General features: G+C 45.2%; 2 protein-coding genes across 2 annotated transcripts in view; one reads left to right on the top strand and one right to left on the bottom strand.

The window, feature by feature from the left end:
- The window catches only part of LOC132587610 (uncharacterized), a 42,289-nt gene extending 37,361 nt beyond the window's left edge, over positions 1-4,928 (bottom strand). The window contains exon 1 of the mRNA XM_060259921.1: positions 4,748-4,928. Within this exon, the coding sequence (XP_060115904.1) occupies positions 4,748-4,750 (3 nt within the window). The 5' untranslated portion in view covers positions 4,751-4,928. The remainder of the gene's footprint in view (positions 1-4,747) is intronic.
- A 4,418-nt stretch (positions 4,929-9,346) lies between these two features.
- Positions 9,347-17,704, top strand: part of EPHX2 (epoxide hydrolase 2) — a 75,445-nt gene continuing 67,087 nt past the window's right edge. The window contains exon 1 of the mRNA XM_060250406.1: positions 9,347-9,492. Within this exon, the coding sequence (XP_060106389.1) occupies positions 9,389-9,492 (104 nt within the window). The 5' untranslated portion in view covers positions 9,347-9,388. The remainder of the gene's footprint in view (positions 9,493-17,704) is intronic.

The following is a 17,704-nucleotide window of genomic DNA, read 5'->3' as shown; positions in this document are numbered from 1 at the left end:
CACCTGCCGCCGCCATGGCGAACCCGAGCGTAACGACGGGCTACCTTGCTGAGTTTGACCCCGCCAACCCCGAGAGGTGGGAGACCTACACGGAGCGGGTCGAATGCTACTTACGTGCAAACATGATTACCGATGACAGCCGCATGAGAGACGTACTCCTGAGCGTCTGTGGGGAGGCCACCTTCGAGATCGCCAAAGGTCTCTTGGCCCCCGCGAAGATCACTGAGAAAACGTACGGGGAGATCGTCAGACTCCTCACCGGGCATTTCTTGCCCCAGCCCTCAATCATCGCCCGCCGATTTCTCTTCCACAAGAGAGATCAAGGGGCAGAAGAAACGGCAGCCGTTTACCTGGACGCTCTCCGCCAGATTGCTGGGAACTGTGGATTCGACAAACGGGAGGAAGCCCTGAGAGACCAATTCGTCTGGGGCCTCCGAGACGGAAGGCTGCAGCAAAAGCTCTTCGCGAAGGAGGAGCTCACCCTTCAACAAGCTTTCAATGAAGCAACCACGTTCGAGAGAACCACCAAAGCGTACAACAACCCGCGAGGAGAAGCAGTCCACCAGGAAGAGATGGCGCCGGGCGACCCAGAGGACGAAGAGGCCAACCAGCTCCGCCGCCACCAAGGAATAGGGCCGAGAGCAACCATTCCGCGGCAACAAGCAACAGAGAGACCGGCCAACAGCAAGTGTGCCAGCTGTGGAGATCCCCACGAGAGACGGGACTGCCCCTATCGCAACATGGACTGCAGGAACTGCGGAAAGGTGGGCCACATTGCATGGGCTTGCTGGGCCAAGGTCAATCGCAGACGCCAGACCGCTCACCATGACTCGACCAATGCCCATACGACAGCATCGACTAGCCTGCAGGTAATGAACTTGCCCCTTACCACCCCCAACAAGGTCAGACTGTCGGTCCTTATCGAGGGCGCTCCATGCCAAATGGACTCGGGCTCCTCAATCTCTATAATTTTGGAGGAGACCCTAAGAAAACTTTGCCCCCAGTGCCAGCTCAATTTAAGACCGGCTGATTTTATACTACGGGACTTCCAAAAAACCCCCGTGCACGTGTTGGGCTGGGCCACGGTACAGGTAGAGCATAAGAACTTCAGGGAGCCACTGGACATTCTCGTAGTAAAGCGCCAGCTCACCACATTACTGGGGCTGGCCTGGTTTCGACCGCTAGGTATTCAAATAGTGGGGGTGCAGCAGATGCAAACGAATAAGTTCGAGAATGTGTGCAGGGAATTCCCTGAAGTGTTTGATGGGTCCCTGGGGAGTTTCAAGGGGCTGCCATCACCCTACCTCTCGATCCCCTCGTTAGACCGATTAGACTGAAGGCCAGACGAGTTCCGTTCGCACTAAAACCTAAAATAGAAGCGGAGCTGGACCGACCCACGGCCCAAGGAGTGCTGGAACCAGTATCCTATGCCGCACCTTGCCCGAAGAACCAACAGCGATTGGGGAAGCAGCGAGCGGGGGAGAGGTAGCCGCAACACCCCCGGAAGCGGCTCTGAGGGCACCGATCCTGCCGACCACGTGAGCAGAAGAGCAACACAGCAGAGGGCGCGACCCACCAAGAACGGAGGTTCCAGAACAGCAACAAGAGTTGGACCGCCCTCTGCAGGTGTCAAGTCCCCGAGAGGAAACCCCATCCCCGGCAGCCGCTCCAACACCCCAAATAACCCCGAGGAGGTCAAGCAGGGAGCACAGGGCGCCAGCTTACTTGAAGGACTATGTGTCTTGAACTAGGGGGGGAGGAGTGTTGTGTCTTGCAATGCGGTCCAGAAGTTACTGCACAGCGGCGCTACAGAGGTGACCAGAGGAAGTCCACTGGTCGCTCGATGTAGCGCGCGAAACTACCCTGCCAATCAAGATCTGTGGTGGGAAGTTTGACTGTTTAGGATTGGACCTGGCCAGACGGAAGGTTGTTCCGGGGGTTTGTATATATAGAGGGACCCGGCCCGCATTTCTCTCTCTTGTGATGTACCCGCTAATAAAGTATGTTGCCTTCAACACGTCTCGTCTCCCAGTACATTACACCAGTGTTCATCCAGCTGCTGCTAAAGACTGCCAGTGAGGGGGAGCTCACCACCTCCCTCAGTAGCTGATTCCACTGTGAACAACTCTTACTGTAAAAAAGTGTTTCCTAATACCCAGCTGGTAGCTTCTCACCCTTAATTTAAACCCATTGTTGTAAGACCTTTCCTCTGCTGCCAACAAGAACAGTTCCCTGCCCTGCTCTGAGTGACAGCCCTTCAAATGCATACAGAGAGCAATCATGTCTCCCCTCAGCCTTTCCTCAAAGGCTTGGTCTCCATTTGATCTAGAACCCACATGTTTGTCTTTTTAAACAGGCCATGGAATCCATATAACTCTTCCAAACACCACATCTTAAATGAATCAATTTTCTTCCTGTCAGCTTTCTTTACTGTCCAGCTTTCATGTCCATATATAGTAATGGAGAATGCCATAGTACTTGACCACAGCTTGGGGGGATAGCTCAAACCTTCCTGTTTATTAGAGGTGCAATACTTAGTTTCTGAAGCTACCAGTTTTCTTTGGCTTACTGAAATTCATTCTGTTCCCAAACACACCCACTTGTTTGTTTCCAAATGTGAGGGAGGATCCTTTCAGCTCCAGTTGAAGTGACAAAATTCTTAGAAATCTCTTCAGTTCTTAGAAATCATATTTCAACAGCAGGACATACAAGACGCATGCTTTTCCCGTGTCATTTCACTGAAGATGCTGAATGGTTTAAGAATGGTGAGAAAACAGTGTAGCATAGAATCATGGGTTGAGGCTCAGTGGTACAGCATTTGATTTCCACACAGAGGGTCCCAAATTAAATCAGTTTTAAAAGATCTGGTAACAAGTGATATGAAATACCTTGCTGCCGGCAAAAGCAGAGCAGAGAGCCAGTTTGGTGTAGTGGTTAAGAGTGGCAGACTCTAATCTGGAGAACCAGATTTGATTTCCCATTCCTCCACACAAAGCCAGCTGGGTGACCTTGAGTCAGTCACAGTTCTCTCAGTCTCTCCTACTTCACAAGGTGACTGTTGTGCGGAGAGGAAGGGAAGGTGATTGTAAGCTGCTCCAATACAAGGATGAGCCTCTTCAGCTTGTACTGTACTACTGGCTCTTTCTATTGCACAAATTGACCTTGGCCATTTACCCCAGTGTTAGAAACATCCCCCCCAAAAGTTTCAATAAAAGTATGAATTTATGAACCCCCTACATGGCTGCAACCACTGAACCAGCCAGGGCAAACCTAAGCACAGATAGTTGATGTTATGTTGGAACACTGCAGGTATTTTGAGCTATTCTGGCAACTAACAAATTGTTGTCAGGGTCGTAGCCAGGATTTTATGTTTAGTGGGGCCCACAGCAGGATTTCTTGTTTGGGGAGGTCAGGGGGGCCACCTGGTTTGGTGTCCCTGGGTTCTTGGCATTGTAAGCTGCATTGAGTTCCACAAGCTAACTCCCATCACTTGCTCTGCATGCTGTGTTATAGAAAGGGAGAGGGGAAAGCAAAAAGACCAGCAGCAATGCTGCTTCTTGTTCAGAGTGGTGGTGAGCAAAGGGGACAGATTGGGGGTCCTCCAATGGAGAAGTCATACAGCTGGAAGGGGGGGTTGAAAGGATGGGCCTGGCCTCCACTGGGCCCCACTGTAGATACAGGTCTGATTGCAGTTATTTGGAATTAATTAAACCAAAACTAATTATTAGTGTGTGGAAAGGCTTTTTTTTGGGGGGGGGGGTGTTTATTTCAGTTGTTTTCCAACTTTCTACCTTAAGGCAACACATTCCACAGTAGGAGAGCCAAGAAACCTCTCAGCATCACTTATGACCAAAACCCGGGAAAACAGCAGAGAATTCTAGGGGATCTTAAGAGGCCAAAGCCACAGAAGAGACAAGAGGTACATTGTTCTGCCTGACCTTTTTCTATGGGACAGATTCATGACATAGCAGTTTCCATCTAAAGAACAAGAGCCTGTTTTTCAGGCAAAAAAAAAAAAACCTTAAGAAACCAACATCCTTCTTTAATTTAATGCAGAGGCAAGCAACATCTTGGAACTGAGAAATGAACCCTCCCCATATATTGCTCTCCTTCACAGTGCTTGGGGTTGCCAACAGGCCTGGAGAAAAACAGAGAATTAATGGGAGGTTATTTACCAGGTGATGTTATTTACCTCCACACCATGGAAAGCTTCAATGCCTATTTCCACACATTAAATTTCTATTAAAGGAACATTTTCTCAAGGTCTGTTGGCAACCATACCTCATAATCATATGCCAATTGCTTGGGGAGAGTCTGACCCCCCCCCCATCTTGAAATGCAGCAGCTCCACCTAGAGAGGATTTGCTTCCCCCAGAATATATATGGGAAACCACTCATTTATGCCATTCCAGACAATCTGCAGCAAAAGCAAAAGAAGAGTCCTATGAAATCTTAAAAGGCTAACAAAAACATGTTTGTCATTAAGGTGCCTTGGACCATTGTTCCCTCTAAGATGAGTTAGGGTGAGCTAGCTCACAGATTTTTAGCCTCCAACTCACATGTTTTTGTCTTAGCTCAGGGAAAATGGCCCCAGAGCACAATAATTTATGCAGTAGCTCACAACTTTAATGCCAGTAGCTCACAAAGTATAATTTTTGCTCATAAGACTCTGCAGCTTAGAGGGAACATTGCTTGGGACTCTTTTATCCTAGCAGAAATCACAGCATGAACCAAACTTCCAACTCACCATGGCAAAGATCTCTCTGCGGAGTCCAACCCGGCTTCCAGCAGAAGCGCAAGATGTGCCTTCCTCCTGAGTCCACCGTGTGCGATCAAGTGCAATTTAATACAATTCAGCAGACCTCCTGCCCTAAGGCTTCTCTGGACTTCCCTTCATGCCAGTCATCAAATCAACCCCAGTCAATCTGCCTGAGAGTCAAGGGGACCATCTATTTGCAATGCTGGATGGATGTCGGATTCTCAGTGTGCACAAATTGTTGGGAGGGCTGCTGCCTTTCCGGCGCTGTGGCAATGTGTGTTTTCAATTTACTTAACTTCTGTGGAATGCTAATGACTGACCGAAAGAGAGAGAGAAAGAAAAAAGAGATCTGGACACACGTGCAGAAAGCTGAGAGGGAACGGGCTGTTCTCTCTGCTGTCACCAACAGGGCCTCACACTGGCCAGCAAGCGGCAACGTGCAACTTTTAGCCGAGGGGTCTACTGGATAAGCAGTTGTCCAGCTTGGCAGATGTGTGCTTTGCTGTTCAGGAAATGGGCCAAGTGCAGAACATCTGTAGAAGAAAGAAGATCCACAGGCCTCTCTTTGCCCTGTTTCATAGATAAAGAAGAGTGATGGTCCTCCCTGGGAAAAAAAATCCAATGCATTTATTTAAAATACTTTTATGCCATCTTTCTGCTGTAACTAGTGTTGCCAACTGGACTGGGAAAACATGCCCTTTTCCTTTAATAGAAGTTCGTGTTTGGAAGTGGGCAGTTGAATCATTTCATGGCATGGAGGTAGATAACATCACCTGGGAAACAACTTCCCATTAAGCTTCCATTTTGTGTGCCTTCCTGTTATGTGCTGCCAAGTAGCTTCCAACTTATGGTGACCCTATTAATTCCTCCCAAACATTGCTATCATTAACAGTCTTGCTCAGGTCTTGCAATAAGGATGCCAGCCTTGGGGGGGGGCGGAATCTGGGGGTCCCCCAGAATTACAGCTCATCTCCAGACTACAGATCCGTTCTCCTGGAGAAAATGGATGCTTTGAAGGGTGCACTCTATGGCATTGCACCCTGCTGAAGTACCTGTCTTCCCAAGACTACATCCCCAAATCTCCAGGAATGTCCTGACCTGCATCTGGCAAGCCTACCACCCCATCCCCTGAAAGTGGCCTGGGCAGACCTGGCAACCCTTTCTTCCAAACGGTGGGATACGGCTTCCTTGATTGGGCCAATCCATCTCATACCGGGGTTTCCTCCTTTCCTGCTGCCTTCAACTTTTCCTAACATTATTGTTTTTCCCCAGTGACTCGTCTTTTCATAATAGGACCAAAGTTCAATAGTTTATGTTCAGTCATTTAGTTTTTAAGGAAGAGTTCGGACTTGATTTGATTTAGAACCCATATATTTATCTTTTTGGTGGTTTAAAAGTCTCCTCCAGCTTTCTTCCTGCCTGCTTTCTTCACCCTCCATTAAAGGGATATTTTTCTTCCAGACCTAGTTGTATCTCAAATGTCTTCCTAGAGAAGCCTGATCTAATATATTTATTTCAAACATTTAAATAGCACCTGTTCACAAAACAAAACAAGAGGTGCCATATGATAAAAATAAAAAACTGACATAAAATTAATATACATAAACTGATACCTAATAGAACCATAGACAAAACAACAGCTTTAAAAATAGTAGGCTTTATGATTACTTCAGTGTAAGTGTGTTGCATCCTATTGCATCTGTCAGATTATTTAACAGAGAGTTGACCTGAATGTATCAGGACTGGTCAACTGGTGATTTGGGTGTCAGTCATGCATGGCACAGCAATAGGTGCCATTCCATGGGAGATGGAAGAAGGGGAGAAGCCAGAGTTCAGTGGAAGACCATCTGTTAGGCATGCAGAAAATAGCAGGTTCAATCCTCAGAATCTCTGCTTAATAGAGATCAGGTAGCAGGTAATGTGAGAGACATCTACCTGAGACCCTGGAGAGCTGCTGCCAGCCTGGGTAGACAATACTAACATTGATGGCCCAATAGTCTGACTTAGCATTGTCAGAACTTGAAAACTTCAAGAAAGACTCATTACTTCGTATCAAAAGTATAAGACGTTTATTGAGAGTAGTGTTCAGGGAAAGCACAAGTTGACTCTGATAACCAGTACAGTTATCGGCACATTCTTTATGCAGTGGTAACAGAAACAATAAAACCATTTCTCACACTCCAAGAGACAGTTGTCTGTTCCCAGGGTCCCTTATCTCCAGGGCGGAGGAAGAAGCCCTGGTGTGTTGCTCTGGCGGGCTAGCTTCAAAGGACACCTGCAAATGTTTCTCAGGGCTATCGGTCACCCTTCAGTGGTTACAGTTTGTTTGAAATGCACAGAACATTTGGTTAGTAGGCATGATAGCAAGGACGATGGGTTAGTAGGCATTTACAATATGGAGTCAGTTAGGCTAATATCATCAGGCTCAGCATACATGATAGTTACAAGTTCTTACAAGCATAAGGCAGCTTCATATGTTCATGTGTTCAAGGTTCATGTGACACAGCCAGGCCAGTTCCAAGCCAATCAGTGCTACTCAGATTGGAGGCAAAACCACAATAAGCCTGCAATGTTGTAGGTGCCCTCAGAGCCTTCTGGACGGGGGTTGTCAATTTTATGTTAAGAACACAAGACTGGGGCTCCAGATCCAACATAGTTTCCGGTGTGTGTACACGTGGAGGGGAGATGCTTCCTAAAAGCTGTTGTGGTTCACAGCCAATGAATTTATCTAGTCCCCTTTATAACCAGTGGCCATCAGCACTGCACCTCTTGTGGCAGTGGATGCCACAGCTTCACTGTGATGCATCATAGTGGAGAAATGTGTCCTGAATCTATTTCTTTTGGTGACAATTTCAAGTTTTAATGTTTTGGAGCTTGGGAGGCAAAGTTCTCTCTAGCCACTTCCTTTACCCTGTGACAGGGCAAACCAGTTATTTCATTTGGAAGGAAAATTTCCAGTTGGTCATTGGCAGACGAAAACAAGCAGAGCCAAGCTCCAGGAATAGACTTACCAATGTCAAGATAGGGCATGGGCTTGGAGTCTGATCACCAGATTAGAGGTGTCTTTTCCCCTGGAGGAAATGGCAGCTTTGAAAGATGGACTCAATGTTATATCATAGCCTTTAGAAGAAACAGAAATCATAGAGTGATATCACATCCCTGCTGCTCTCTGCCTCAATTTTAGCTGCCCTGGGCATTTGCCCCCAAATTGCCAAGAATTTTCTAAGCCAATGTTTGCAATTCTACTCAGCAGCTCTGCAAAACCCACTCAGATCAGGGCTGGCCAGCACTGACCGCATGGAATAGTGGTTAAGAGCTGCAGACTCTAATCTGGAGAAACAGGTTTGATTCCCTGCTCCTCCACCTGAAGCCTGCTGGGTGATCTTGGGCTAGTCACAATTCTCTCAGAACTCTCTCAGCTCCACCTGCCTCACTGTTGTCAGGAGAGGAAAGGAAAGAGATTATAAACCGCTTTGAGACTCCTTGGGGGTACAGAAAAGTGGAGCATAAAAACTACATTTTCTTCTTAGATCACTTATTGGCTCCTCCTGAACCAATGCCAATTGATAGCAGTGAAAGTAAGGAGTAAGGAGGTCATATCTACAGTCTGCTTGTAACACTGCAGGGACCATTCAGTGTGCCTTGCTCCTGGATTCTCTGACCTTCCCTCAGCCTGCTGTACACCAATTCATGCCCCTCACATTATAAATGCACCATCTTCATACTAAAGGCTTCCTTCTGCAGCAAATACTAAGAAAAGATGATGAAAACAAAAAGGGAGGGAGGCATAGAGATAGGTAGGGTTGCCAAGTCCAATTCAAGAAACTTTGGGGGTGGAGCCATGAGAATTTGGGGGTGGAACTAGAAGCAAGGTTGTGACAAGCATAATTGAAGTCCCAAGGGAGTGCTGGCCATCACATTTAAAGGGACCTCACACCTTTTAAATGCCTTCTGTTCATTTGAAAGAATGGAGGATATGAGCACCTTATTTTGGGGCTCATAGAATTGGACCTCTGGTCCAATCTTTTTGAAACTTGGGAGGGTATTTTGGGGAGAGGCACTGGATACTATGCTGAAAATTTGGTGTCTCTACCTCAAAAAACAGTGCCCCCCCCCAGAGCCTCAGATACTCATGAATTAATTCTCCATTATGCCCTAAGGGAATCGGTCTCCATAGGGAATAATGGAGTGCCCAGCAGACATTTCCACACACACACACACACCCCGTTTTCTGATGACCCTGAAGCGGGGGTGGGGGGGTGGGGAGAGAAGGGCCCCGAAACCGGTGGATCCCCTGCCCCCATCTGGAATTGGCAAGATTACATAGCATATGCTACTGCTTTCCTCCAGCCCTGAATATCCGCCTTCTGCAATTTGCAGGCGCCTGGCCAAGCGCCGCTTTTGGACTCCAAACAGTTCTCGGGTAATGAAACCAGTTGCACTAAGACCCAGAGGATTTGGCGGGGGGGGGGGCGTGACTCACAAAGTGTAGGAAGAGAGTTGTTCGGCGGGTTTAAAGGAAGGGGGCGTGGCCGACCACATTGGGGGCGTGGTGGGTGGTGCTTTTTTAGGATGAAAATCATTGCTGCCTCTTGTTCCGAAGTGTCGTGACTTTGTCCCGGGAAGGGGATGGCGGCGAAGCGGCGCTTTGTGGTGTTCGACCTGGGCGGTGTTCTTTTCGACGGTATCCAGAAACCCTTCCGGCGCTTCGAGGGGTCTCTGGGCCTTCCGGGGTGGGTAGCCGAGGGAAGTGGCTCGCCCGCCCGAGTGTTTTCCTCAGCCTTTTTGAGCACAGTGAACCATAGAATCGTGCGGAAGTGTACCCGTGTTGCCCGCCAGTTAGCGACTCTGCATAGAGTTTTGTGGGACAACTTGGCGGAGATTTAGCTGCGCCTCCTGTTCTTGAAATTTTGCTGCAGAGCTGGCGGAAGAACGAGTGTTTCCTCGCTGCTTTTGATAAGGAGGAAAGGTGCCGTTTCTGGCACTCTCTGCACATGTCGAACGTTGTGGTCTTTGACCTTTTACGTACTCCAGATGCTAGACCTCATTTGAAAGCACGTTCAGATAGACTTCAAGCTGTACTGTTGTGTAGACAGTGATGTGGCGGGGTTATTAATAGTGACAACGCAAGGGGAGATCCTGTGGTGTCAGAGTGAGGTTTTGATTTTTAAGTGGAGGAATCAGGAAGGACGCTGGTCACCTTGAATTCAGGCTGCACCTTTGCTTTGCAGTAGTTTAATATAATACTTCTAAAATGTTCAGTGTGCACACATGTCCCCTTATAATCCTCACAACAACCCTGCAATAGGTCAGTATTTCCTTACAATAGGTTTGTTTTGTTATTAGCCTTGCATCCCGCTCCTTTCCTGGCCAAGTGGGGCTCAGGTATGTGTTGAATTGGTGAGGCTGAAGGGCAGAGATTATTGGGAATAATGCGTAAAGGCTTTAAGCAGACGGAAACGAAAGAAATAGCCTGGTAAATTAATTGCTTCTGTGGCTTTTCATTTGGCACAGATCTTGCATAAGCTCTCTCCAGACAACTCTTTATTATTGAAATCTAGGCTAACTGCCACTTCTGGCTTTGCACAGAATCTTTACTTTGATAAATTAACTCAAATAAAAGAAACCTGTCCCTTGACTAATCAAAAACTACATAGTTTTGGTTAAGTGTCTTCCAAGCATTAATTTAGAACAAAAGAGGTATTTCTTAAGTTATGCTAAAGGTACTTATAAAAGCTGATGTTTATGCTAATTTCAAAAAACGTTAAGTGAAGTACTTTTTTAGCTTGTGTACATCCTTCATATTTTTCACACATTGGGATTCACCTGTTGGATAGTGTGGTAATCCAGCCTATAATTAGCCATCTATTGTAGGAGTTCTGTTTACAGTTTCTTCTTAGTTGTTTCTGGGGTTTCAATCCTGCAAAACCAAAAGTGTCATGAACGTTTGGCCTGCAGGAGCAGTCATTGAAATGGCTGGTAGTCACCCAGAAATGTGGGTGGGCTTCCTTTTGCCTCTTCTGGTATGTGGGGGTTGCATAGACCTGGTGATGCTCTGCTAGTGTGCTTCCAGGGACTCCGCCATACTATATGTACCAGTCCTGTATGGGGGCACTGATAACATCTGTGGAAGAAAGAATTGCTGAGTGTGATGCACAGTTGGTATGTGCTGTATGTATGGAGAAGTTTGTAGCAGTAGGCTGCTCTCCCTTGCTTACCTGTATAGAATGCATTATCATTGCATCCCCACTTGGAGTGGAGGCTCCATTTTCACCTTTGGTGTCTAGAGGTGGAGCACTTGTAAGGGTCTGGAGCAAAGCACAATAATTAAATAATCTTTATTTGCTTCCCTGTGTGTTGTGCAAATGGCTCTCATTTTGTGCAAGGTGTTCTTTCTCTAGAATTCCCATCACTCTATGTGTGATTTCATGTTCTAAATATGACTTTCATGAGACCCTCTGGTATAGCCCTTAGCTATACAACTGGCTTGGCTGGGAGCAGTGATTTAAAGAGAAAAATGCCTTTTCCAAGCCAGCCAATGGGGTGTGGGGGCTTTGAGAGCCACATAATATATGTGAAAAGGGCCTTTTTTGTAGAAAAAGCCCAGTGGGAACTCATTTGCATATCAGGCCATATCCCACCCACCCCGCAAAGCCAGTCAGAACTGCATTCCTGCTAAAAAAAATAGCCGTGTGTGAAAGAGCCACATGTAACTCCCAAGCTGCAGTTCGGCCACTGGTCTAAATTTTGGTCCCTATGCTGACACTACTGTGCCTGCTGGATTTACATCAAGATGGTGCCACTCCACACTGTACCAGAGTGGGGCTTAATTAACACGTTAAGTAATTTACAAGTTCTGTTTAGGATTCTGTTGTAAGTGGGATTTCTATGCTATTTCCCAGGAAAGCAATTTAAATCTTTTTATCCAACCCACCTTAAAATTTTCAAGACTTCTTGCCCGCCTTTGCCAAAAGCATCTGCTGGGGCCACTGTTTTGACCAGCAGGTTATTGTGGGCAGAGGGAAAAGTTTTCATTTAACTCTTTTCTTTTATGCTGTTTTGCTATAGAAAATGCTAATTCCAAAGCAGTATATAAAATGCTGATTCCAAAGCAGTATATAAATACTTAAAACAAGCATGGCTTGTATTGACTCAGTGCTTCCGATTTGGATTGCCATGTGTTTGTGCCAAAAATGTGCATAGGGCGTGTTTCTGAAGATTAGTTATGAGAACTTTGAATCAGAGAGGACTGAATTTTGGCTTCACTTGTTTGTCACATAATTCACTTACCTTGCAGATCAAGATGGGTAGATGTGTTAGTCTATTTCTAGTTATATCTGAAGAAGTGAGCAGTCTCACGAAAACTCATACCCTGCCACAAATTTTGTTAGTCTTTGAGGACTCTGCTGGATTCTTGCTGTTTCCTACTGCTTGCAGATCAGTTTATGACCAACTCTTCTTCTTTGATAACAGGATAGTCTTTACATGTTTGTGAGACTTTTTCCACACATTGCACAGTGGAGGGGATCCAGCAGCATGTCTCTGCGGACATAAGGAGTTTTCTCCATGGAGGGTGATTTTGTAGCTCCCCTGTTCTGTGGCTAGCCCAAAACAACCACTGAAATCCTGCCCTTGGGTGTCTCTACCCTCCAGGAACAGGAGTTCAGGTTCCATTTCAGGATACTCCAAAAGGTGCAGTATTCGGGCAGAAGTCCTTGTGTCTGCAAAAACCTGACCCTGGTCCACCCTGTTATGTTTGGGCACTTTTGAATTTGTTGAAATCCCTTTAAAATACTGTATTCATCTCTTTTTTCTTTATTGCTCCCAGCCAAGCCAGCTGGTGCCTTGAAGAATGTGTTCTTTAACTTTCTCCCAACCAAGTCCTCTCCTTGAGTTCATTGTATCCTATCTGTCCAGTTTTTGCCTAACCCATTTATTGCAGAATCCCTCTCTACCTTCCTCGCAGCGCTGCTGTATTGCATCTCTGCAGTTTGGAAAGGGCTGTCACAATGACATCCTGTTTGCTAAACGTGAGGGCATTCATGTGGACTGTGTAAGCTCATGTATTTGGTGCAGCAGGTCAAAGTGTTGTAACCTGGCCTATTGCTTCATGAGACATGGAAGCACATAACAAGCAAATCCTGTAACGGTGCAACTTTTGCAGGAGTGTTTTGCAACCAAAGCTTTGAAGATGATTTGTGAGCTTCTGGGGGGGGGGGGGGGGCAATCCTCCAGCTGTAGGTTGCAGGATACAGAAGCTTTCAGCCATTGGGTTAGGCAAGGTGGGACCAGCTGGACTTGAAAAGTTCCTGCTCACAATTATCCCCCCCTCTCTCCTTTACTAACCTACCTGTTGCCACATGTTTTTTACTAATGTATCAAGAACAATCCATTCTGCTGAGGAGAGGCTGTGACTTAGTGAAATAGCTTTTGCTTTGCATGCGAAGGTCCCAGGTTCAGTCCATGCTATCTCCAGTTGAAAGGACCACACAACAGGTGATTGGAAAGACCTGCCTGTGACCCTGGAGAGCTGCTTGCAGCCTGAGTAGACGATTCATTGACCTTGATGGACTAAGGGCTGCTTCAGTGCAGCTTCACGAGTGTTTATGTGCAGTAAGTCTTTTTAGGCTTTAATAAAGCAGATTATGCTATCTTTGAAAATACAACTTGTAACTGTTGTGTCCTGATGTGAAAATACATCTAATACTTCAGATTAAAATGACTTTTGGAAATATTGGTCATTGAGGAATAAGATAAACCCTCTCGCATCTTTATTAACTTGATCCAAAAAAATTAGAAAAAAAGACTGAGAGTCAGTATTGTGACAGAGAGGGGCTTGTGTGCCTGATATTAGAAAATAAACAAGTGACAAGGGGAAGACTTGTTGGAATCAAAGATGGAAAACGCTGCTTTTGGTAAAGGATAACTTTTTATGGAATATGAAAACATGAATTATTAGTACAAACCTTAGTGCAAATATAGCCATTTCAAATATAGCTGTTTAACTGGGAACCCAAAGTAGCTTAAAACTTGGTCCTACAAGACTGTTCTTCCTTCCTCCATTTTGTCCTCATAGCAACAACCTTATGAGGTAGGTCAGGTAGAGAGCGGGAGAGAGAGAGAGACAGACTTAGGCAGGCTGGAGGTCACCCAGTGAGCTTCTGTGGTAGAGTGGAGATTTCAGCAGAGGTGTCCCAGGGCCTAATATTGACTCTAACAATTTCAACACAGCGGTATGACTACAAGTATGACTTGAATTTTCAGGCTAATGCATACTATCAAGCAGTTCAGGTAGCAACTTTCGCCTCTTTTTCCAAGCAGAAATGGAGATAGCAGTGAATGCAAGAGAAATTCATTTAACAAGCCTGGAATACATTATGTAAAGCAAATGTGCTCCTAATAAATTCTGATGGCTGACAAAAATTATTCCAGTTTTAGATAACAGCTCATTCTGTTCTCTACTAAATGAGTGAGATTGTAGCTGGTTAATAGAGTTGGTTAATAGAGAATCTTAAATTGAATATTCAAGTACCTTCTGTAAAGTTGGCAAAGGTAATCCCGTGATTTGTTACGTGACATACAATGTTTTGGGTAAACGATATACATGTGATGCACCCATTCTATGTAAATTGGTATTAACTAACCTTGAAAAACACTTTTGAAAAATCTGAAAGCGCGTCTTGTTCTGCGCAGAAAGCAAATCCATCTTCAAAACAAATACCTCCTTCTGTGGGTCAAATGACACAGGATACTGGAATTGCATGTACTGAACTCAATGCGTATAATTGGGCTGTGAAAAGCAGCTATGGGGAGACCTGATACACATCACAGCCCCACACAGTACAGAAGAGGGTATTTAACTCTACTTTGTAGCATTTTCCAGAAGACTAATTCCCCTTTCCCAAGTCTGTTCTAAACCTTACCGGAGGGAAAGAGTGGCGTGATCTTTCTCTACTACATCTCAAGCTTAAAGCAGCCCCTGAAGGTCATTTCCTATTGTAGAATGGCTAGATAAGGGAGAGGTTAAACTGCTCCCCCTGCACTGTAGCCTGATTCAGACTGGTACTGCCCTGCACCTATGACTGCTTTTTAGGGACAAAGCTACACATTGGGAATTCCTTAATAGGAATTTCAGCATTTCTTGCAGTTTGGCTCTTTCTCATCCTGCTAGAAGCAGGAGAATTACTAATTGAAAAAAATTAACAATTTGTACCTTAATGTTATCTGACCAAGAGGCTTTTGTTGATGGGAAGATGCCTTTAGACAAAACAGGCCATTCCCTCACTCTTGCTCAATACTTGGCAACAGTTTATCATGAGGCTACAAAGATCATCTGGGTGCCAACTTCTCCCCACTAAAATGGTCGTGTTTTCCTTGGGGGGCGGGGTTTATAAATATGTGATGGAGAATTCAGAGTCATTTTCTGTAATCTGCCATGAGTTGCAACAAGGAGAAGCAGGTTGTGAATTAAATAAATAAAAAGCAAAGGAAGATGTGTGAACATATGAAACTACCTTATACTGAATCAGAGCATCAATCCATTGAGGCCAGTATTGTCTACTCAGACTGGCAGTGGCTCTCCAGGGTCTCAGGCAGAGATCTTTCACACCACCTGCCTCCTGATCCTTTCAACTGGTGATGCTGGAGATTGAACCTGAGACTTTCTGGATGTCAAACAGATGTTCTGCCACTGAGCTACAGCTGCTCCCTACCTATACAGTCACAGAAGCATTGAGCAGGTGGGGTTTGCAAAGGAAAGAAAGAAGCCGTTCAAGAAAGACATCTTGGTGTTCAGCTCTCTCCCTGCAGGCTTCGCAGTGTCTTTTTTCTTTGGATACCTGGATTCTTTAAGCTTAACATGATCTCGTTTTTCTCTCTTTCATCTCCCCTTACTATTTTAACTTTATAGGGCTGAGAGGAGGAGGTGTCTTCAAAAGAATATTTTATTCTTCTGAAAGGCTTGTATACAAACCAGCCTTGTCAAATACAATAATATTTCAAGAGGAAAGAGCTGTTGAACAATCTTGGAATTTTGAGAATGGATACTGCACCAGAACAAATTGGCTGCCATGGGAGTCACAAAGTATTCAGAGGTTCCATAGGGGAGGCGGATGTTTCCAAACTGGTGCTTTCTGCAAACACAGAAGGCATGCCACATGGGCTTTCTGAAGCACCTACTCCAATAAAGCGGAGGATAGCCAGGATTTGCTCTTAGCTTTAGCTTTGGAGAGAAGCAAGTGAGCACTGGGAAATATATTGGGAGTCCCATGATACTCATAGGCACTATGTTTGGCCCTACTAAGACAGGCATTCTCTATTAGTAAAAAGAACCAGTCTGTTGAAATTGATGGACTAAGTTCCAGACTGAGAAAAGTACTTCACAAAGTGATTGTAGTGAATAATTGAATCTGTTGGGAAGACTCATGGAAGGTGATTATTAGCATCAATTGCTAATAGGTTCAAAGATAATAAAAATAATTTTTGGAGTATTAAAACTAAATCCCTATTTTCTTTTTTAAAATGCCTTCCTGGACATTCATTTTGGTATATCAGTCTTTTAATGCTATTTGCTCCCATCTTGGAACCACTTGCATAGACTGTTTTTCAAGATTATCTGGTATTTTTGCTTTGACTTTAGCATTTGAAGACACCACTTAGTTTGACTCCTTTTGCCTTCTGACAAAATACAGTATCGGCCACGCTTTCTCTCTCTTCTCCAAGATCCACTTTGTTTCTTGCTGCTGGTTACTAGAAGAGATTCCATTTTGTTTCCTCTCCTTCTCAGAAGGTTTCCCTAAAACTCTGTCTGCTAAACTTTTCTGAAGTCTCCATAAGATTTTGTGGCTCTAGGTTGCAGGTCTATTCTCCATCAACTTGATGGCTGCTTAAACTGATCAATCTTGGAAAATGCTGACTTTGTTTCTTCCATTTAAGCTTGACATTTACTTAACATAGCGTATATTTATGTTAATCAGCTTGTTTGTTTGACAGCTTTGCTTTGTTTCATTTATTTACATAATTTATATCCAGTTTTGCCTGTCATAATGCATATCTCAAAACAGTTTAAAGCATCAATCAACAAAACTGACGGTAGAGGTCATGGGTCGCAGCTCAACAAGAGGTTGTATTCAGAAGGTTCCATCTCTAAGCTCTCCAACTGAAATAATCTATGGTAGCAAGACATTGTTTTCAGATGTAGAAACTGTTCTTTACTGCATCCTATGAAGAGATCTAATTCTAAATTTGGATGATAGCAATCCTTCTTGTTTTTGGAGAGAGTGTGTGGTGTTTATATACCAAAGAGATAGCTGTCTTGAGGCAAAGGTAGGGTTTTTGAGATCCAGGGTAGCCTAGTGGTTAGAGCAGGGGTAGGGAACGTTGGCTCTCCAGATGTTTTTTGCCTACAACTCCCATTAGCCCCAGCCATTGGCCATGCTGGCTGGGGCTGATGGGAGTTGTAGGCAAAAAACATCTGGAGAGCCAACGTTCCCCACCCCTGGGTTAGAGTGTCTAGCTAGGAACTGGGGAGACCTGTGTTTGAATCCTGAGTTTACTGACCTTGGGCCAGTCAAACACTCTCAACCTAATCTAACTATAAATGAAGAGGTGGGGAGGGGGAATAGAAAAGACCCGGGGGGGGGGACTTTCTCCCCCATTTTCCCTCTGAGTAGAACTATCCATTTTTCTAGTGGGAAAATTTGGTAATTTGGGGGAGCACTGATAATTCCTATGAATTTGCGACCCCATGGACAAAGTCACACCAGGCCCTCCTGTCTTCCACCATCCTCCGAAGTCTGCTCAAATTTGTGTTTGTTACATCAGTAATGGTGTCCAGCCATCTCATCTTTTGCCGTCCCCTTCTTCTTTTGCCTTCTGTCTTTCCCAGCATCAGGATCTTCTCCAGTGAGTGCTCTGTTCTCATTTGGTGAGCAAAGTATTTGAGCT

This window comes from Heteronotia binoei, chromosome 1 (assembly GCF_032191835.1).
Source record: "Heteronotia binoei isolate CCM8104 ecotype False Entrance Well chromosome 1, APGP_CSIRO_Hbin_v1, whole genome shotgun sequence".
NCBI classification, from domain to species: Eukaryota; Metazoa; Chordata; class Lepidosauria; order Squamata; family Gekkonidae; genus Heteronotia; species Heteronotia binoei.
Note: the sequence above shows the minus strand (reverse complement) of the source record. Positions and strands in the feature narration are given on the sequence as shown.